General features: G+C 43.3%; 1 protein-coding gene across 1 annotated transcript; it reads left to right on the top strand.

Annotated features, from left to right (window-relative positions):
• Positions 1-170: 170 nt before the first annotated feature.
• Positions 171-22,751, top strand: LOC127327009 (probable potassium transporter 3). Its single transcript, XM_051353787.2, has 8 exons — positions 171-421; positions 1,850-2,345; positions 2,473-2,523; positions 2,599-2,859; positions 3,057-3,109; positions 20,839-20,956; positions 21,077-21,331; positions 21,407-22,751. The coding sequence occupies exons 1-8, from the start codon at positions 338-340 to the stop codon at positions 22,534-22,536; spliced, it is 2,448 nt and encodes an 815-aa protein (XP_051209747.1). The 5' UTR covers positions 171-337; the 3' UTR covers positions 22,537-22,751.
• Positions 22,752-23,236: the final 485 nt, after the last annotated feature.

The following is a 23,236-nucleotide window of genomic DNA, read 5'->3' as shown; positions in this document are numbered from 1 at the left end:
CGCCCGTCGGAGGTGGTACAGCCACCGGGCCTGTACGAACCCAGGTTGTATAGGATATATTCCCCCACCCCCACAGGGCCGAGCCCTGCATGCAGCCCACGTTGAACTGTCAACGTCCTCCTAAGAAATCGGGTGTGCGGTCTCTCTCCCCGCTTATTTCTCCCCGGAACACGAAAGGGCTCCAAGAACTCCGATTGCTAACGAATCCATCCATGCGAATAGAAAACAGAGTGGACATGGCATGCAGAATCGAAACACGCACTGAGTACGAGCCATAGCCCGTGTGTTGTGTGCCCCGTCCGGAACCCCCAACCCCTTCACCCTTGAATAAAATAACATGCAGTCGACGGACTGCGAGAGGGGATCTTCACCGGAGAACATCGCAGCCCCGTACCCCGACGACGACCCGCATGGAAACCCGGTGAGTGAGCTATCCTTCCTCTCCCTGCCTCGTTGACAAAATGGTACGATGATATATTTCGAGGCTTTTGATCTCGAGTTTCCATCACCGATCTAACCACATGATTGACGATCATTAAACCTGCTTCTGACATGTTTGTGTCATGAACAATCGTAGTGAAATTTCATCTTCAAGTGAATTATTTTTTCTGATAGTTGCTCGTAAGTAAGTATTTCCTCCGTTCCAAATAAGTCCCTCCCTCCGAATCATCATGGCTGCCGCCGAAATGAATGAATAGACACACTAATGTATCTACATATTATGGATTATTAAGCGACAAATATTATAGATCTGATAGAGTACTTAACTTTGTATAGATACTGATATATCTGCATGAGCCAAAAAAAATTAGGATGGAGATAGTACATCCAGCAATGATCGAGTTTACATTATATGTTGCTCATGTATTTTTCCTTGCTGGGGATGTGCTAATGTTGACGTGTTAAATTTGTCCGGCCTTCTGGATTTGAATGTGTTCTGCTGGTATTATCTGCAAAAGGACGAACAAGAACATCCGAATATCCGATAGATGGAAGGGATAATCATGACTACCACGGCCGTTATATTCTTCATGGAATCCTGTAAATGGTACGGATAATTTCCGCTCCAAATCCGCATCCGTATCCGTTTTTGAGGATATGGTATGCATTTTTAGAAATCCGCCGGATATGGATACGGATGCGGATAGTGATCAAGAGGATATCCGGCGGATACGGTAGAGGATATGGTATTGATACTATCCGACGGATAAGGATTATCCGCCATTTTTTGCGGATTATCCGAGATCCACAAAGAGGATAATCCGAGAAAATTAACCCAACCCTAAATATTTAGACAATATAGTTAGTTCATCAGCCAAAATAAGTATGCTATTAGGACGCAATTTGCTTTGTTGTACGAATACGTGTGTACATTTAACTATAGTCTATAATTACAAACATATTTTACATAAAAAAACATACTTTTATTTTTTATGTGTATATTTTCTTAATAATCCGCCTCCGATCCGAGTCCGGTCCGAATCCGCTCCATATCCGTAATCCGATATAATCCGCATCCGAATCCGCATCCGACCATTATCCGCTCCGATCCGAATCCGTTACAAAAATATGGTAAAGGATATGGTAAGAGCAATATCCGATCCGATCCGATCCGTTTACATCCCTATCGGGGATACCTGAGCCTGAGCATGGCATACCACGAAGAACTAGCTCACACATCTTAGTTATTAGTACTAGCTATTTTCCACCGCTAATTCCTAACACCCTCGCTAAAAATAGCTTACGACAGAGTCAGACAGCGTAGCTCCGACTCAAGCTGAACTTGTAATTAAGCAGCCGATTCCAGCGATATCTGTTCGCTAATGAGTTGACTCGATGGATGCTGCAGCGCCACTGGAGATCCTACTACAAGCACGTGCTGCTTCTCGCGTACCAGAGCTGCGGCGTGGTGTATGGCGACCTGAGCACGTCGCCTCTGTACGTGTACAAGAGCACATTCTCCGGCTCGCTCCGGCGCTTCGAGGACGAGGAGACCATCTTCGGCGTCTTCTCCCTCGTCTTCTGGACCATCACCCTCATCCCTCTCCTCAAGTACGTCTTCATCGTCCTCAGCGCCGACGACAACGGCGAAGGGGGCACGTTCGCACTCTACTCACTACTGGTACGGCATGCCAAGTTCAGCCTGATGCCCAACCAGCAGGCCGCCGACGAGGAGCTCTCCACCTACTACAAGCCAGGCTACACGGCGCAGGACACGCCCATCCTGAGGGCGCTTAGGCACTTCCTCGAGAAGCACAGCAAGTCGCGCACGTTCCTGCTCCTCATGGTCCTCTTCGGCGCCTCGCTGGTCATCGGTGATGGCGTCCTCACGCCGGCCATGTCCGGTGCGTGCCCGAAATTTGCTTGCTCCACAATATTTCAGTTTGCTAGCTAGATGCTGCCTGCTGCTATCTAGTTTCATGATTTCATTGCTTGCTGACCTTGGCGGATATTGTACGTGTATGTCTCCAGTGCTCTCGTCCTTCTCTGGCTTGCAAGTCCATTGCCATGCTTTGACAAACGGTGAGCGTTTGCGTGCAATTTTATTACTTCTTGGAGCAATTAACCTTCACTGCTAATAAAAACAAAAAAATACAGGTGAGGTGGTGATCATGTCGTGCATTGTGCTGGTGTGCCTCTTCACCCTGCAGCAGTGGGGGACGCAGCGCGTCGCCTTCTTGTTCGCGCCCGTCGTGATCGTCTGGCTCCTCTGCTTGGGAGGGATCGGCGTCTACAACATCGTCGTGTGGAACCCCAGGGTTTTCTACGCGCTCTCTCCGACGTACCTTGTCAGGTTCTTCCTGAGGACCGGCAAAGAAGGCTGGATTGCACTTGGAGGAGTGCTACTCTCCATGACAGGTATTCCATCCGTTCAAAATTAACGGTATTAAATCGTGTCTAGATGGTACATACATATCTAAACTAAATTTGATCAAAGCTGCGTCAGTTAATTAGGAACAAATGCAGTACTATAAACAAACATGGACAGACTTATTTTTGTTTTGTTTATTAAACTGAAATGATCACTATCAATTTGTACATTTCAATATATGCAGGCACAGAAGCTATGTTTGCAGATCTGGGTCACTTCACAGCCACATCCATAAGGGTACATCCGCATGCATGCCTCCTAAGCTTATATTTGTTACGTTTCCAGTCTATTTTTTATCATAACGGCAGCGTCATGGTATTTAAGGATTCAGCTCCGTTATGAGGTATTACCTCTGTTCTAAAGTAGAAGCCTTACATTTCGGAATGGAGTAATATTATAATGAACCATGTCTTGTATTTATTAGATTGGTTGTGACCTTTCGGTGAGTCACCCAAGTTGCCCCCACGGGCGGCGGCCGGGTGAAATCCTAACCGCGCCACACCTTTCTCATCCCTTTTTTGGTCTATCTTGAAGATGGAGGAGGAAGCCAACAGGCAAATCGTCCTCGGCAGACAACGCTGACGCGCTAGTCTACTGGCGCATTAGGAGTCCTCTCGGCTAGCGCATTGCAATGGCCTTGGACGGCATGCACATTGATAAGAGTTTCGACGTTGGGGCGGCAGCTCCAGGTTTTCTGGAGCGTAGTTGTGCCACTGTGGCTGCAGTGGCCAGGTGGCAGCAGAGCGTGGAGTCGACAACAACGAGGGTCACATAGTGGAAACTATTCGATCTCTTCTTTGCGGCGGCGATGAACCTTATTTGTTCCAGTTTCTCGGCAACGACAATGGTGGCGAATCTTTCCATTCCTTGGCTAGAGGAAATTTGCAGCCTTTCGTGGCTTGCTCGATCTGGTCGGATGCGGGCTACCTTCGAGAGGCTCACACATGCATTGATCTGTTGCTCTCGGCGGCGGGTCAGCTCCTAAGCCCATGTCGTAGCAAGACCATGAGAGCGAGTCCCGGCAGCGGGCGTGTCTGCCGCAGCAGTGCTGGTCCGAGCACTGAAACCCTTCTTCGGCGCCATGGTTGATGACGGTGCAGCCGAAGAAGACGGCGATGACGTTGTTGACGATGTTGACGCTGATGCTCAGGAAGTTGTTCTTGATGACGAAGGTTGTCGAAGCTGAAACATGAGATGTCGCGTCTCCCCTACGCTGACATCGGGGATGATCACACCCCCGTTTTGTTCGGTAGTGGGCACGAAGGCATTCCAACCTCAATGCCGCATTAGGAATCTGCTAAGACTGGCAAAGAGCACACACAAAGCACACACACGAGCATTTTTTACCCAGGTTCGGGCCGCCCTTTGGCTAACAACCATACATCTTGCTTTGGTGAATTATATGGGGTGGATAGTGTACAAGATGATGAACACTCTGGTGCTGGGAGGACACATTCACTAACTTCTACACCTCCGGGGCTTCCTCTTTCTCACGTATGATCTCCTCAACACACCTCTGGTTCTCTCATTTCTAACAACTAAGTTCTTCTCTTCTCAAATGGCTCACTTGAATTGGCCGAGCCTCTCTTCTCGAATGGCTCACTTGAATTGGCCGAATCTCCCCTACGCCGGTGAGGCGCCTCCTTTTATACCACAAGGGGCCACCACAACGGCTAGTCCGAGCACTGCCCAAGGGTGTTTCCGGAATCAAAGAATCAATCGATTGAAGCCACGCGGCCATCGGGCAGATGGGCGGTGTCGGTGGCCAATAGATGGCCACAAGCGGTGCGCTAACGCATTCGATGGTGGCGTGACAGCTCGGGCAGCGAGCGGTCACCTCTGTCTACATGCGCCATGATGACACGCAGGGCCTGACACGCCATGTCAGGCTCGGTTGATCTTTGTTCTCAGGCCGCTCCTGGGCCAGGAGAGGTGATATTCTGGTATTTCTTGGGGCAATCTAGGCCACGGCTTGGCCTGGTTGCTCGGATCCGTCGCTCCTCACCTCAGCCTCTTTCTGGGTGGTGCCCCAGGAGGATGGCCAGGGTTGCTCCTCGATCCCTTTGTCATGTTCTCCTTGTCCCAAACTCGTTGGCTTGGCTTGGCCTTGTCCAGTAGTGCTTGTCTGCCACAAGGGTGCCTACGGTAAAGACAAGTTTCAGTAGTATCACACGTAACTTGTCACAATTCGTACATGCTAAGTGCACGCCAAATCATTTCTTGTGTAGCACGCTTTACGCCTTTGCCTTGTCACCAGCTAAGTCTCCGACCGGTGGGCCCAGGCCTAGGCCCATGCGCCACGGCGTAACGTGGAAGACCCCCAGTCTCAATACGCTGACAATCACCTCTGCCGAGCTCACCACGTACGAGGAGGAGCACCAGTGGTGAACTGCTAAGTCTGGTACGACGGCGGCTGGACTAGAATGGATGCATTAGAGTTCCCAACACATGGATGTGGTTTCACCGTCTTTGTCGCATGCCACCACGTCCACTATATATAGGGAATGAAGTGTGGAACCTAATCTAGTCAGTGTGAGTCGAACCCACTGACACAATCCTAGTCCGGCTCTGGTCCAACCTAGCCGACTAACTTTTAGTTGGATCACACTCGACTCGTTCCTTACTCTTAAGTGTGTGACCCCACAGGATTGCGGTAGTCGGACATTGTTGGAGTTCGATTGCAACCGATCAATTGACAGAGGCTCCTATAAGAACATGCCAACTACCAAGTACCATAGAGTCAGGGTGACAAATCTTTCCAATGTGACCTATATATTTATCCTCACAATATACCTTGCCAAGCTATATGTGAGTTAAGTTACCCATTTAATAGCTCAATTCTCTTCTTGATTCATAATATGGCGTTCATCCAACTAACTCTTAGTCGTCCGTCTGTGTTAACAGTTTACCGGGTCGTACATGGCATGCTTCCAAATCATATCATCTGAGAGAGCCTAGACAATATCTCCCTAGTCGAAGGGGCAAAATCACATCTTGGTTATCCACGTCATAGAGCGTGATTTCCGAATGGCCCGAACTCCGCCTTTATAATTTCCTTATCACGAAATAATGCTTAATAGAACCTAAGTTGGCCAATCCACAACTCGGACTGTGTGATATCATCATGTCTATGTATTCCATTGAGACGTACAAATGACGACTAAGTATTCCATTATAACTGTGTTGTATCTCAATATGGGTTAGTTCGACTCATTAAATAGTTTAGCCAAGTCTGTGTAAATCAGATTGGCAACATCATGCCCATGACAGGTGGAGCTGATTCATTAGATGACTTTCACATTAGTCTAAGTTGTGTGCCCAACACAACCTCGTTGAAAAAGCAGAATATAGTATGAACAACATTAATATATAGTTCCACAACCTAATCGCATATTCAACGTTACATATAATATGTTCATGCAAGGACAACTTAATAACTTCATAAATACATTAGGAATTTGATGCCCACAAGTATAGGGGATCGCTGAAATCTTCGATGAGAACTACCCAAATTTATAGTTCGACTCAATGGGAACACAAGAATACCAATAAGACCGACGCCACTCTCAACCACACATGTATATCAATAAACTCACAAAGCAAGTGGTAATTTTATAGCAGTTGATTCAAAGTAGTAAAAGAAAACAGTAGATAACATCAGCAGATTTCTAGTTTTCACCAGAAGAAGTAATGTGAAACTTTCAGTGGCTAAAAGCGTAGGCATGATGCAGCAGTATGGTAATGTATGGATGTATTTATCATGTAATGTAATCCAACTAACATAGCACTCATTTTTTGTGCAGTTGTGTGTAGGTGGGTGATCCAAATATAGTTGTGGGTACTAACTAAGAGAATTTACATATCATCTTTTATCCTGCTTGCCTATTTCACCGGGCCCAACTTGGAACTGGAAGCAATTAAGGTCTACCCTTTCGAATAGACCGGAACAAAGCATTAAGATTCATGAACACAAATAACCCTCGAAATTATTACATATTCCCCTTGTTTTCCCCACCTATCACCTCATTAGGGATTCGCAAGGTCAACATAATAACAAGTAATACACCTTGAACATAAATACCAACCTCATATATATATGATAAAGCAATATAGGTTCAGTACTGAAATCATGTCACTCGGGCCCTAGTAACAAGCATTAAACATAGCAAAGGTGTACCAACACTCATACATGAATATCTTCAAGACAAACACATAAAATCACGATACATATGGAGGATTACATGATCAATCTCATCCAAAACCCATCCACCTCTTAAGCCTACAGAGAACTACTCCCTCATGGTGATGGAGAGTGAGTCCATGATGGTTGGTGATGATGTCGGTGGCGGTGATGATGAAGAAGCCCTCGAAATCCCTCTCCCCGAGGTGGAGAGCAGGATCAATCTAACCCCCGAAATGAAGATTGTGGTCTTGGTGGCGCTCTGTTTCACGAAACGTCATATCCCCCCAGGGGGTTGATTTTTAGGGTATATAAGGCACCACGCGAAGGGGGGAGGCGAGACGACGACCGAGGGCCGAATGGGCCTGGGTAGCACGCCCAAAGAGTTAGGGCACGCCACCTGGCCTCGTTCAAGCCTCGTGGCTCCCCTCTCGTGGTCCAAAGCTCTAGGTCCCTTCTTTTGGTGAAAAACTTCCGTGGCCTTTTCCCCCGATTTTATTTCCTACGAAAACTTGACAAAAAGGAGACTATGCTAAAAACATCATCAGATTCAGCAATTTTTATCCAAGTATGGTGAGATTACGGAGTAATTCATTAAGTAAAGTGCTTGTAAAAGTAGATACATTTTGGATGTATCAATTCCCCCAAGCTTGGCTTATTGTTTATCCTCAAACAACTCAAACGAAGTGTAGAAGCGATAAAATACTTTGACAAAAACTTTGCTTTATGCATACATAAACAATTTAACATGGCAAGTATTCGATACATAGCTTCACAAATGAATGACAAAGTGTTACTAAATATGCAATATGTTCATGTTCCTCTATCTATGCATGGTGTAAAAGAGGTACTATATGGCAACACTATTTGGACAAGATTAATTGGTAGTAGCAAAAAGTAGAGTTCTAGCATCGCATTTGATTGAATCATGAGCAAGGTTGTTGAGACCTTTCGCTTCCTTCAATTGTTGAATAGTAATTTCATCATACTTTCATTGCAAAATCAAATAATGGGAGGATGTCGTATCCTTCCAGCCTTTTAACATTTAGACTCTCATAGAGGACTCATACGCGAGTAAGAAGCTAGTATTTTTGGTTGACTGTAAGGTGGAATGGCAAGGTAGGTGTTTTTCTTATTAGCTTTAACACCTTATGAGTGGAAGGGGTGCATCCCTTTTTGGCATAAAAGTGTAAGTCGGCGGACACTTCTTAGTTTTATCCCTTTCTGTCTTCAAACTAGCCAATTCATTGGGTTCTATTTCTTCTCCTTATGTCCTCACTTTTTTCTTTATTTTCTCAATCTTTCATTTTTTTTTTCACTCTTCTAATTTTAGGATGCTCTTTGCTGAAACTTTCACCATGGTTAGGCATGGCTTTTGTTAGCGGCCCATTTCTCTTCTCTCACGAGTACCACAATGAGGTACCTCCATGCTGCATGTACAAAGGACCAAAAGAGATAGATATCTCTTCTATAGGCCATGCATACCGGGACAACATGAACAACATACGGCGAGCATCCTCCTAACGCTCTCTCACTTTTTCTCTTAATCTTTTTCTTTCTTTTCCTTCTCTTTTTGCTTTTCTCTTTTTATTTTCTTTCTCTAGGATGTGGCTCAATGGTTCAAGGTTAAAACAAAAAATTGTTGGTCAACCAAATATACTATCAACCGACTTATATATGTTTCAAGATGAGTTATGCTATTTAAAGGGCTGGACTGTCACACAGACATCAACCTTCATATTTTAAAGACACATAGGAATATAATTCATCATTGAATATGTGCCAAGTCCGCAATAACAAGTATGATGGGATGCGTAGACTTTACTCAAAACCACTATCTCTCAATCATGTAGAAATAACATCACTTGCATCATAAATAGAGAGAAGAACACGGAAATCGTAGACATCTAACACTTTCCCAAGTATTGATGAAACTATGCACAAGTAGTTTCTATCGTTACATTCCATACATGAATATAGCAAAGGTGTCACTTTTATCGACCCTCACATATACTTTCATCATCGTTGTTCTTCCTCTCCCAACTGGAACTGCGCAACAAGCTCAAATATAGAATTACGAGATTTAAACTTGGTTCACTCAAAGAATCTCATTCTTATAGTAGCAACCTTAAAAATATGATTACAATAAGGTGTATCATGTGCTTGGGATCCATATACAAGTATAGCATTCATTTTGGACCAATGGAAAATTCAATTAGCCACTTTTAGTAATGAAAAACAAAATATGACAATAAATTCCAGCAGCTGTGCAACCCTTTTTAGCCCCCATTTAAACATCCCAGGATTTTTTGACAATTTTTGTTGAGAGTAGGGGATGAAAAAATTTAAATGCCTGCAATTTTTTTAGCCCAATCGAAGTTACAGGTCAGGAACTGAAAATCAAACGGTGAAGACTAGCATGCAGAAATCTGCAACTCCTTTTTCTCTTTTAGAAGCAAAACAAAAATATTTTTGTGTTTTTGAAGTTTTGGAGTTGTTAAAAAAACAAAGATGCAACAAGCATACAAAAGAAGCAAAATAAATATTTTTGGTTTTTGAGGTTTTTGTTTGAAAAGAAAGCAAAATGCAAAAACTAGAAAGCGAATATCTTTTTTCGGGTTTTGAGGGTTTTGTTCGCAAGAAATCAAAATGCAGAAAATAGAAAGTGAAATATTTTGGGGTTTTCAAATGGTGAACTAAACAAAACTACAATGCAACAAAACTGAATAGAAACTATCATGACAATATACAATGGAGAAAGGCGAAGGACACATACTCCCCCAAGCTTGGGGTGAAACTAGTAGCCGGGATGGTCGGAGTCGGGCCCCCAACCGTGCAATCCATCATCGAAGAAGGGTCCTAGCTGCCCCCACTGTGAAGAAGCATCTTCATTCTCGCATTGGGAAGAAGATCCTTCCCCAGGCTGGTAGTAGGGTGCGGCAGGTGCGAACCCCCAGGCATACGGTGCAGGCGATGCTTTCCACTCTTGCTGAGGTGGTTTTGCCACTCTTGGTGAGGTGGTGCAGGCACGTACCACTCATGCTGCTGTGGTGCTGGCTCGTACCACTCCGCTTGTGGCTGCACAGGTACCTCCTCCTGATGAGGAGGCTCAGGGGATTCCTCGGGGCATGCATCGTCCTGTGGAGTCGCGGGAGCCAACTCCCACTCATGTTCCTCTTGCTCGATGATCCATTTGTCTGATAACCTGTCAAAACAATCAAGGCAAGGAAACACAATGCAAGCAAAAAATACCTTTCTTAACCATATGCTTATACTTATAGAAATCTTTCGACCACACTCCAACAAGAATATCCATGTTAATCAACAAGCTAGCATGCAACAAGTTGGATTCTAAAATTTCAGCTCCCATGTTACGGAATCCCTGTTCTTCTTCAATGTTCTCATAGACCATAGTGACAATGGCACCTGCATAGAGTGGCTTAGATACATTGTGGCAAATAGCATAAGGCAAAATTCTAGCAAGAATTACACCCAAGTTAAATGCAGGATAAGTTCCATTCCTAGCATGCCTCAACAAATAGACAACAAACCATGTGCAAGCAGTTACATTTTTCCTAGCTAGAAATCACCTAACTAGGAACAAAGCAAAATACCTCAACCATGGATGTTGAATATGAGAGATTTTATTCCTATGGGTATCATTTGGAACATCCACACAGTAATGCTCCTCTAAAATGTCCGGAGTTCCTCATCGGAATCACTTGGGATTTCGTCCCAACTCCCAACATTTGGAACATTAATGGCCTTGCAAAATTCATCAATGGAGATAACATATCTATTTTGCTGCATGAAAATTTTAACATAAAATTCGGTGGGATGGTCTTACCTCTCTTACCTATCTTTGTCTTAGTATGCACAAACCTGAATGTGGCAAGGAACTCGCGGGTTATTTTGGCATTCGTCTTGTATGGACGGCTTGCGAATCCTTCAAGCCTAGTATGCTCTAGGAAGAAAGCAAAGTATTCTTCTATATGCATTGCCTTGAGCATCTTGGGGTCTTGCCACCTAGTGGCATGTACATCTATCCACAAACTCATGTTCATCATCCATATTAAGAGACACCCTTGCATTCCTTCTTGACCTAAGGCTACTAAACAACCCCTTGCCCTCTCCATGAGGGTGTATACCTACAACACTTTAATCAAAAACCACTAAAAAGTTAGATGTAGCAAGTTATATCAACTCAAGAATACTCATAGAGGCTCTACTAAGCAAAACTACCAATTATTTCACCCTAAAACTTGCAAATCTTGGAATTTCTCAAGCATAATATATGACACCAAGAAAAACATCCCTTTCAAAATATAAAGCATCATATCAAAAATAAATTGGATGGGTGGAAGAGTCGCGTACCAATGAGAAATTCCTCCAAAGGAATTTGCAAATGGCTACCCAAATTGATAGATCGAAGATGGAGCAGCAATGGGGCAGGGGATTATTTTTCGAAAAATACCTGATCGGGTTTTGAGTTGAGGGGAAGCACCTGGGCCTTTGCCCCTCACCTAACTCCCTCTTTGGGGCGAAAGAGGACAGGTGGCGCGCCCAGAGAAGTAGGGCACGCCACCCCTTTTCTTTCCTCCCATGTTTGCTGTTTTGCATTGCTCTTTTGCCTAGTTGATCCTCTGTGCAGAAAAATGACCTGCGTATTTTTTGGTGGTTTTTGGAGAACATTTTCTGTGTAAATTCTAAAAGCTGGCAGAAATTGATTAAAGAGATAAAATTCTAAATGGAAAAAAATTGAATGAAACTTTAATACTAATGATAAAATAAAGTACTAGGAATCATAATCTTATCATTGTCATGTTAAGAATGAGGTTGATAGAGTCTCATTATTACTATGACAAAGATAGAAACAATGATTCAAAAGAAATAACAAGGAAACTTTCAGGGTACCTCATAATGGATTGGAATTGTTCCAACCATTAATATTTGGTACTTTGGTTTTGGAGGAGGAATAGGTATTTCAAACCTTCCAATTTTTAGAAACTTTGGCTCAATAACATTGACACTTTTCTTAGGAAGCTCAATAGAATTCTTCTTCGGGAAATGTATAGTATGCTCCTTTCCTTTTACATGGAAGGTAACCTTGCTTTCAGTGCAATTTATAACAGCCCCTGCAGTATTTAGAAAAAGTCTACCAAGAATAATAGATAAATTACCATCTTCCGACATTTCTAATATCACAAAGTCCGTAGAGATTTGCACATTAGCAATCATAATAAGAACATCTTCACATATACCAATAGGAATAGTAGTGGATTTATCAGCCATTTGTAGTGAAACCTCGATAGGAAATAATTTATTCATGTTAAGCTTCTTATAAAGAGAGAATGGCATGACACTTACCCCTACTCCTAAATCACATAAAGCATATTTCACATAGGTATTCTTAATAATGCAAGGAATAGTGGGAATACCTGGATCTCCACGCTTTTCTGGTAACTTTCACTTAAAATAATAATCAGCAAGCAGTAATAGCTTCATTAGGTATTTTCCTCTTATTTTTAACAATGTCTTTCATATATTTCGAATATGGAGGATTTTTTAGCATCCACAAGAGAAATTTTCAAATATAAACTCTTTACCAATTCAATAAACTTTTCAAATCTTTCATTGTCTAGAGTTTTAGTTACCTCTTGGGGATATGGTATGGTTCTATGAACCCATGGATCCCTTTCTTTACCTTTTGGTTGAGGTGGAGCCTTCTTCTTATTTTTTCCTTAGATTGAGGATCTTCACTTATTGAGGGCGTAGGTTCTTTATCACTAGTATCTTCAGGTGGTTCTTCATGTGGTTGAGATATTTCCACCTCTTCTTCAGTTTCAGCATCGGAGATAGATATATCATTATCTTGATCTTCAGAGTTTTCATTCTCTTCACTTTCATTGGGGGATTTCCCTGCAAAAGATTTCTTCTTGCGAGCTTCTTGTTCTTTTCCCTTAGGATGTCCTTCAGGATAATCAGGTCATGAGTACTTGAACCTCCTCTTGTATTAACTCCAAAAACCCATCTTTTCTCATCAAGAAGCTTTTCATACAATTTATTTGAAGAGAAATCATTTCCTCCACTTGATTATGCATCATATGATAATGTTTGACAGTCATTTTAAGAGAATCTACACGAGAGCTCATATTTTTACAAATAATTTCTATATTGCGAGAATTCTACAGTATGTCCCTTCTAATATCATACTCAAAACTGCCTCTATCATAAGTAGAACCATTAACAAAAGAAACTTCAGTACGAGATAATACCTCTTTATTACCTTTACCAGAGTTTACAGCATGTACTTGAATAGGAAAACATGGTTCATCGGTATCAAATGTATAACCATCTTCAGAGTATTTCTTCAACTTAGAAGTTTCAATGCCCTTCTCCTTGATAGATTTTGAAGCTTATTTCATAACTTCATTAGACAAATTATGCATACCTCTTCCATGTATAATATCTTCATCAATATGCCAATCATCATCGTTTTTCCTGATGGTATTCAGTAATACCTTAGCTTCTTCTATAGTCCTTTCCCTAAAAATATTGCCTGCAATACTGTCTAGATAAGATCTAGATCCTTTAGTTAGCCTACTATAAGATATATCAAGTAATTGGTTGTCCTTTAATCCATGGGCTGGACACTTCCTCTCGAGGGCACTAAATCTCCCCCAAGATTGAGGAATGCCTTCTTCTTTACCTTGAGCGAAGTGAATAATTTCTTCAACCATAGCATTTATTTTACTAGCAGGAAAATATTTATTACAAAACAAATAGATGCATGCTTCCTTACTAGTAATAGACTTAGGTGATAAAGAATTAAACCAAGCTTTTGCTTCACCTCCTAAAGAGAAGGGAAACAATTCAAGAAGTAATAGCGCTTTTGGATTTCAGTATTTCCAAACAAATTTGAGAGCTCAGAGAGATTTATTAAATGCTCCCAAGCAAGTTCATACTCTCTACCATTAAACTTAATAGCTTGCGCTCTCTCTATTTTATCAGGCTCAACATTAAATTCATAGTATTTATCTTTAATGTAAATCACAAGAGCTTCAGTTTTTCTAGCATCATGAAATAAATCATTTAAGCCGGAACTGAAGCTAGCTTTGAATTCATCCAAATCATCTAGCTCGGCATTCATAAAAGCTTAAACAAAGATACCATCTTCTTTAGCATTTGATATTTTTGGACTCAGAGATTTATCATTTTCATCAAAAAGTTCATCATCTTCAAATTCAGATTATATATGTTCATCAGACATAGAATTAGATAAATCAGGCATGCCTTCTTTATCCTTATCAACATCTAACAAATATTTTTCATTAATAGTAGACACAATAGATAATGGTGAACTAGTATAATACTAGCTTTCTTTTTAGTAGCACGGGTTGCAGGAACTTGAGGCGAAAAATGTGGTCTAGAGGGAAAATATGTACCTTTCCTTGTAGTGGAGGGCCTAAGATCCTTCTTAGTAGGTACCTTATCTTTTCCCAAGATGAGAAACAAATAAGTGCAGCAAGTAAATGACAACAAGTTTTCTTACCAATAAATCTAGGCTCCTCGGCAACAGCGCCAGAAAATTTCTTGTTGCCCACAAGTATAGGGGATCGCTGAAATCTTCGATGTGAACTATTACCCAAATTTATAGTTCGACTCAAGGGGAACACAAGAATACCAATAAGCCTTTAGAAATTGAGAATACACTCTCAACCACACCTGTGTATCAATAAACTCACAAAGCAAGTGGTGATTTTAAGAAAACAGTAAATAACATCAGCAGATTTCCAGTTTTCACCGGAAGAAGTAATGTGAAACTTTCAGTGGCTAAAAGCATAGGCATGAGGCAACAATGGGGTAATGTATGGATGGTATTGATCATGTAATGTAATCCAACTAACATAGTACTCATCTCTAATTCAATTGTGTGTAGGTGTAATATAGTTATGCGTACTAACTAAGAGAATTTACATATCATCTTTTGTCCTGCTTGCCCAATTCACCGGGGCCAACTTGGAACTACAAGCAATTAAGATCTACCATTTCTAATAGACCGGAACAAAGCATTAAGATTCATGAACACACATAACTCTCGAAATTATTACATCTTCCCCTTGTTTTTCCCACATATAGCCTTAGGGATTCACGGGGTCAACATAATAACAAGTAATACACCTTGCAGATAAATACCAACCTCATATATATGATCAAGCAATATAGGTTTAGTACTGAAATCATGCCACTCGGGCCCTAGTAACAAGCATTAAACATATATAGCAAAGGTGTACCAACACTCATACATGAATATCTTCAAGACGAACACCTATAATGTCGATACATATGGAGGATTACATGATCAATCTCATACAAAACCCATCCACCTCTTGGTCCTACAGAGAACTACTCACTCATGGTGATGGAGACTGAGTCCATGATGGTTGGTGATGATGTCGGTGGCGGTGATGATGAAGCCCTCGAAATACCTCTCTCCGGGGTGGAGGGCAGGATCAATCTGACTCCCGAAACGAAGATCGTGGTCTTGGCGGAGCTCTGTTTCGCGAAACATCGTCTCCCTCCAGGGGGTAGGTTTTTAGGGTATATAAGGCACCACACGAAGGGTGGAGGAGAGACAATGACCGAGGGCCGAACAGGCCTAGGTGGCGCGCCCAAAGAGTTAGGGCGCGCCACCTGGCCTCGTTCGGGCCTCGTGGCTCCCCTCTCGTTATCCAAAGCTCCAGATCCCTTCTTTTGGTGAAAAACTTTCGTGGTATTTTATCCAATTATGGTGAGATTCCGGAGTAATTCATTAATCAAAGTGCTTGGAAAAGTAGATACATTTGGGATGTATCAGAATTACATAATACATGATTGCCTCTACGTCATGTTCTGAACACATGGGATGGTAGTTGGTGAGATCTACGGTTTTCCTTGTCGATTAGGGAATGGAGGGAGAAATGGGGAGTGTGTCTAGAAGTTGTGGACCAGAGTGGATGAGATCTAGGGTTTGAGTGGGAGTCATACGGTGGAATGAATGAGGGGTGGAGACTGGGACAAGGGTTTCCAAGTATTTATATAGACAATGGGACTAGGAAGTGGGGGTTAGGGTTTGTTTTATAGTTCCTAGAACAAAGGCAACCAACTATGTGGGTACCATTTGAACATGGGGTCCATAATGATTGACCCTAAAGGATAGGCTCTTCTCTGTGTTGGTGGGCCATGCTTGGCTGCGAGACATTGTTGACCAATCAGTAGGAAGTGCTTGACCACTCTACATCACTCAGTCCACTTTTAACATTCCTTAGAATGGACAACACACATCTATAATGCCCCTACTGTAGCCCGAGCACGGCATAAAAAACATTTCTACTGTATGCGAGATAGCACAACACTATAAATTATGTGTCGATATGCAGTTTGTCACGATGCATAAACATTCGCCTCCTTGATAGCCACCGAGAAATAGCATCGACTGGCCAAAAAACTCTTTTAGGTACTATTCACTTGTGCTATCCAAAAAAATCTGCCGAGTATGGGGGAATTTTTGTAGTGTCCAGGGTGACTCACATGGTTATCATAGATATCAACTCTACATGGATGGATCGCCGACGTCAAATGATCGAGGTTGATGTTGGCCATCTATAGGGGCTGCTTAATAACATGTTGCACTCGCATGGTTCCAGCTATGTGGCTATGTAATTTCATTGATGCTTACAAGTGCACATCTTCTATGGTTCTAGTTTAAAAGTAAAAGCTAGTACCAAACCATGGAGTGGTCTTTATGCTCCTTTTATGGTTTTATAAAAGTGTACCTGCACATTATCCTCAATCCCAAGTAAGAGTGTGTTGAAGTGTTTGTGTTGAGAGCAAATCAATGTTAAAAGAAAGCACGTAGAAAGTGCAAAAAGTGATTAAGTGATGTAAATAGTAATGAAACTACAACATGGATAAAACTGTTCTCAAGGAGTTGGAGAATCACCACTAGCATTAATAGAATATGATTAGGGTGTAGTATGTCTTATTAGTATGCGTCTGCATGCACAAAGACCCACATAAAGGTGTTCCCAGAATTCTCGCTCATTACACCCCTCCTTACCGCATAGCTAGTCCTCCGTAGCAAGCAACATGAGTACACTAGAAATTAAGGGTCTACTCATGATTATGGATATACACTATTGGGTATCCATGATTTATCATTAATACATGGCTAATGCTAGCGACAAATCATCTCCCAGGTGTGCACCAAACACTAACCAGACACAACGATAACTTCCTTCAACTCCCCGGGGGCCGAAATACTATGCAATCGATTTCACACAATATAATTGAGTAAATTTACTACATACTTATACAAGTAAACAAAATATAATCTTTATTTCAATTCATGGTTGCGCAAGGGCTCCACCTCCCCAAGAACAAAGGGAACTAGGCAAACAAGATCATCAAAATAATGATATAAATGGAGTATGAAGGATTAAACTAGTACAAATGCAAATCCACACTACGGTTAAGAATTACAAGATGGATGACAGGTGATGGTGATGTAGATGATAATGAAGATTGATGTTAGAGCCTCCAAGATCCAAGCTATGGTGGAGATGGATGCCCTTCTGCGAGTTCCCCCCTCTAGATCCCGTCACGAGGTGAGGTTTTTCTGTTATGTGGCTTCTATGTATGTCTAACTTCTAATCCGATCGCATAGGGTGTAAGTATATAAGAACCAGGTTCCAACGGTGTATGGTACGGCGGCGGGTACATCATGCCCTCGTCATACTGTTGGTCATTAAACTAGCCGGAGGTGGAATTCAACGAATTTGCTCCCTCACTTGGGCAATTGTAAGAAAGGTATTTATTGCTTTCGATCAACATATTTTTTCACAAAACAATTTCTCTAATTGATTTTTTCCATCATCCTCATTATTTGGGGAATCCTGGTAAACAAACATAATAGGTGCACGCAAGCATGCTAAAATAAAAAATATCCTAACACTACTGATGCAAAAAAAAATCTTAAGACAGAACACGATGCAAAATGCAATCACCATCCATCAAGACCATACTATGCAATTGTGCAATGATGGATGAGGAGGTAGTGGCTGCACAGATCCACCTCGATTACGTGTCACAATCTGAATGTTGGGTCTCGAGTCCCAAGGGTGAATGCTCTAGGTCCGACCTTCATTGGTTGAAACTAGCAATGTTGTCGTTTACACGACATTTCCTTATTGCACACATTGTCTAAAGTTTTTTCAGATTTCTCTTTGGGTGGAAAACCATGATTTGGTTCCACCATGATTTGGCTTTTCGTTCGTCATTCCTTTCTTGATAGCTTCCTTGTTAGTGTACCTCTCATGTTGGTCGTTGATGCTAAAGTTTGTTGTAGATGTTTCCTTTTCTTTTTTTTTAAACATGAATAAATTGGTTGTGTGCATATTTGATGATTTCAGAGAAACTCTAGAAAATCCCATAAATCGTGACCTGTTAAAGCGCGATTACATGTCGCGGTAACGCATTTATGCACTTGCGCGATTTTGGTTTATGACATCTAATTGGTAGCTGCGGACTTCAAACGAAAACCGTAAACATCAAATTTGACAATATGACATCAAATTGAACAAAACAAATGAATATTTTAAACATCACAACTGACAATAATCATCCAAATTACAATGCTCCTCAAATCACATTACAACAATAGTTCAAACCAAATACTTAAACAAATAATGAATGGGTCTGGGGCAAAATAAAATTTTCACCTCACACACAAATAAATAGCAAATGAAATGAATGAAGGGGGGACACCAATTTATGTCATGTATCTACCACTGGTGATCGATGAGATCAAGGTTGAGTGGCTTATGTGTGGCCGAATCTTGAATTACCCGATGTGTCTCAAGAAATGCTTGATTGCAAGGGTTTCTTTGTGGTTCCACATGGCTACTAACATTGTCATAGAAGAACTCCAAGTTTAACTCTCTCTCTCATCTTCGATGATCATATTGTGAGAATCACACAACATTTCATGATGTTGTTGATGGTTTTGTCCCAAAAACGAGTTGGACCTTGTATAATGACGGTCCAAGCTTTCTAAACACCAAAATCTCTTTCAATGTCCTTTCAGAATGCTTCTCGTGCCTACGAAAAGTGAGCTTGGTTTTTTTTGGGGGGGGGGGGAGGAGGGAGGGGGTGGGTGGTCTTCACAATCATTGCCCAAGCTGGATAGATACCGCCGGTAAGATAGTAGCACATGGTGTATTCATGCCCATTGATTTTGTAGTTGCAAGCCAGAGCATATCCACTAGCAAACAAATAGGATCTATGCAAGATATTGATTTCATTGAGTGATCCCCGCAATCCAAAGAAGCAATGCCAAATCCACAAGTTTGTTGATGCCATGGCCTCAAGCACAATGGTGGCATCACGATTTTTACCACAATATTCACCATGTCATGCCATCGGGCAATTGTTCCACCTTCGATGCATACAATCAACACTCATGATCATTCATGGCCACTCTCTCTTTTGATTCATCGCCATCAACCTTTGTATATCTTCTTTGTTTGGAGATCGAAGATACAACAGACCAAACACATGAACCATCACTTTGGCAAACATCCAAACATCTTCAATGGTTGTATCTTCACCAGTGCGTGGATGCCATATGCAAGCATATGCATAGCTGCCGAGATTTCTTAATAGGGGCTAAACCCCATATGGAGCCGGCAACGTTTCACATGCGAGTAAAATATCGAGCATTGGCCTCGCAAGCTTTGACTATGCCAACGAACAAACTATGGCCCATCTGGGACCTTCTACGAAAAAGATGTGGCAGGTATGTCGGTACCTCGGCAAGTAGTCTTTCATGGGTGCGGTGTGGCTGAGTGCTCGATTCCGCTTGATGAAAACGTGTCCAGCAATTGGTATGCACCGCTTGTTGATGTTGAATCTATCTTGAAGCTCCTTCGCAGCGAGGATGAGGATCATATGTTCGGTGTCATCATCGTTGAGAAAATCGTCTGAAGACAATGAGTCCTCAGAAAGAACTTATAAGCTCAAAATTGAATCGAGCGTAATAGGACGAACTCCAAGAACAAGCACAGGCCATACCTTACGGAGGTGGGTCGATGCGGTCGATTCCAACGACGGAAATGCCCAAGGCGAAATAAGGAGCTTCAGAGAGGTCGAATCCGGTGGCTAAGGTCAAGGGCGTGTCTGAATGGAAGTCACGCGACACATCCATGTCTGCCAGTGAAGAGTCTTCCGCCGTGGAAGAAAACGTTGGCCAACCCGCGAGATTCGACCTTCTACCGATGCGGCGGGGTGCGGGGCATTCACGAGCGGTGGTGCATGATCATTGTGGCCTAGATAGATGGCGAGATGCAGCGGCAGCATCGCAATGGAAGGAAGAGGTGAGGAAGAAGAAGGCGGAGGATGGAATGGGAAAATTCAGCACACCAACTGACTCCGCACGGATAGAGGTCGCGCTCGGTTTGGCCGCACAACACGTGGATGCCCAGTTCGGGCGAGGAGTTTTTTCTGACCCGTGTAAAAAAAAACTATATTTCGTGCATCTTGATGGGGTCTGATCTACGTCTTTTTTTCACGACAACTGAAAACTATTGGTTATTTTACAGTTTAGGTAAGTTTAGGGGATCTGCTTGAATTGTTCTAACCTAGCTCCTGACGTGATATTGGCAGAGAGCTGGATGTAATTGAAGTTTCTATATACCGTTTATCTAAAAAGTATCATGAACCATCGATGTCATGTACGTGTCATTAACAGGTAGCCTTTGTTGGCCTGATCTATCCGTGCTTGGTGCTGCAGTACATGGGGCAGGCGGCCTTCCTGTCCAAAACTCCAGACTGCGACATCCACTTCATATTCTTCCAGTCCATACCCAGTAATTAAAATGCCTATTCACCATGAAAACAGTTAAATCACACAAGCTATATAAGCAAGTTGATTTTTGCATTACGAGGGGATGTGACCAAACGACGACGTGAATGAAATTTTGCTGCAGGGACCTTGTTCTGGCCGGTGTTGGTGATCGCGACGCTAGCGGCGATCGTGGGAAGCCAGGCAGTGATCTCGGCCACCTTCTCCATCGTGCGGCAGTGCACTGCACTGGGCTGCTTCCCGCGTGTCAAGATCGTCCACACGTCCAACCGCATCCACGGTCAGATCTATAGCCCCGAGATCAACTGGATCCTCATGCTCGTGTGTCTCGCCGTCACGGTCGGCTTCCGCGACACCATGCTCATCGGTAACGCATACGGTAAGTAGCGCCAACGGGCCTCGCATTGATTACATTTGTTTGGCTGAGAATGAAAGGCTCTCTATTTGAATGCAGGAATGGCGTGCGCCGGTGTGATGGTGGTGACCACGCTCCTCATGTCGATGGTGATCGTCTTTGTGTGGCAGCAGGGCTTCATCCTGGCGACGCTCTTCCTGTTGGCCTTTGGCGTCGTGGAGGCGGCGTACCTGTCGGCGGCCCTGATGAAGGTGCCACAGGGCGGGTGGCTGCCGCTGGCACTGTCACTCGTGTTCGTGGCTATCATGTACGTGTGGCACTACGGCACGCGATTAAAGCACACGTTCGACGTGCAGAACAAGGTGTCCCTGAGGTGGATCCACGCGCTGGGCCCCAGCCTCGGCATCGTGCGCGTGCCCGGCATCGGCCTCATCTACAGCGAGCTCGCCACCGGCGTGCCGGCAGTGTTCTCGCACTTCGTCACCAACCTTCCGGCGTTCCACCAGGTGCTCGTCTTCGTGTGCGTCAAGGCTGTGCCCATCCCACACGTCCGGCCGGAGGAGCGGCACCTGGTGGGCCGCGTCGGCCCGCGCGACTTCCACATGTACCGCTGCGTCGTCCGCTACGGCTACAAGGACGTGCTCGGCGACGACAGCGACTTCGAGAACGACCTCGTGCTCCGCATCGCCGAGTTTGTGCAGATGGAGGCAGCCGAGGCCGCCGAGAACGCCAACCGCAACAGCGACGGCGCCGCGTCGGTTGAGGGCAGGATGACCGTGATCACGCGCCCAAGCGACCTCGCACGTACGGGGCTCCTGGTACGGGAGCCATTGGACGGTGAGGAGAGCGTGGTGGTGCGCGCGGCCACGGCTGCCGCGGACGTGCACAAGTCGGATACGCTCCAGTCGCTGCAAAACATGTACGAGTCCGAGTCGCCGGGGTTTGCCAACCAACGTCGTGTCCGGTTCGAGATCTCAGAGATGGCGGGCGAGTACGTGGACCCGAGGGTGAAGGAGGAGCTGAGCGTGATCGTGGAGGCCAAGCACGCCGGCGTGGCATACATCATGGGGCACTCGTACATCAAGGCAAGGAAGAGCTCCAACGTGTTTAAGAAGTTCGCCATCGATGTGGCATACAACTTCCTCCGGAAAAACAGCAGGGGCCCCGCCGTGGCGCTCAACATACCGCATATCAGCCTCATCGAAGTAGGCATGATCTACTATGTATAAGATTGATTGTTTGACTAAATAAATAAATAAATATATATCTTTACTATTACACTTGCACAATTGCTCCTGCATTGCACCGGGTGAACTAACGAGTATCTAGATTGTGTTAGCATAGAACCACCACATTTCACGAGTATAAGAACCCTTCACCACCCATACACACAATCTACATACTCGTTTTCACTATGTTTGCATGTTCTGCGATTGCCATGAATGTAATACATTACGAGCTAAGTTATAATTAAAAACCTACCATCCGCAATATTCTCATGACATGTAGAAGGTGAAAAGCCTATGAAAACAAATAAATAATCAGGCAAATTTTAGTTACTTTACCACAAACTCAACATGAGTCAATGCAAAATCATATAGTCAGATATTTTCCCTATTCTTGATGCAAAGACAGTAATAAAAGTATTAATAATCTGGAATTATATAGCTAGCGAATTACCTGACTTCCTGTGTCCATGCTATGTGTTTGTTGTCATGTTCCAAAAACGTATGCATCCCCACCAGCTGCAAGAATGTCATTTAGATGAGGGTTATCATGTGTTCATTATATTGCAGCACAGGTTGTACTGAATGTTGGTTCCAAACAAACAGATAATAGAAACAACTTTTGGAAGTTCCGCGACGATTATAGCAGCTACAGAACGACCTTGTCAATGCCATCTAGTATTTATCATTTCCAAAGTATTTT

This window comes from Lolium perenne, chromosome 3 (genome assembly GCF_019359855.2).
Source record: "Lolium perenne isolate Kyuss_39 chromosome 3, Kyuss_2.0, whole genome shotgun sequence".
In the NCBI taxonomy this organism is placed as follows: Eukaryota; Viridiplantae; Streptophyta; class Magnoliopsida; order Poales; family Poaceae; genus Lolium; species Lolium perenne.
This window is presented reverse-complemented; position numbering and strand designations above follow the sequence as displayed.

Coding starts and splice junctions, on each gene's coding strand:
- LOC127327009 (XM_051353787.2), top strand. CDS start 338: ATGCAGTCGACGGACTGCGAGAGGGGATCTTCACCGGAGAACATCGCA. Junction 2,524..2,598: donor TTGCCATGCTTTGACAAACG/GTGAGCGTTTGC, acceptor AAAAAAATACAG/GTGAGGTGGTGATCATGTCG. Junction 2,860..3,056: donor AGTGCTACTCTCCATGACAG/GTATTCCATCCG, acceptor CAATATATGCAG/GCACAGAAGCTATGTTTGCA.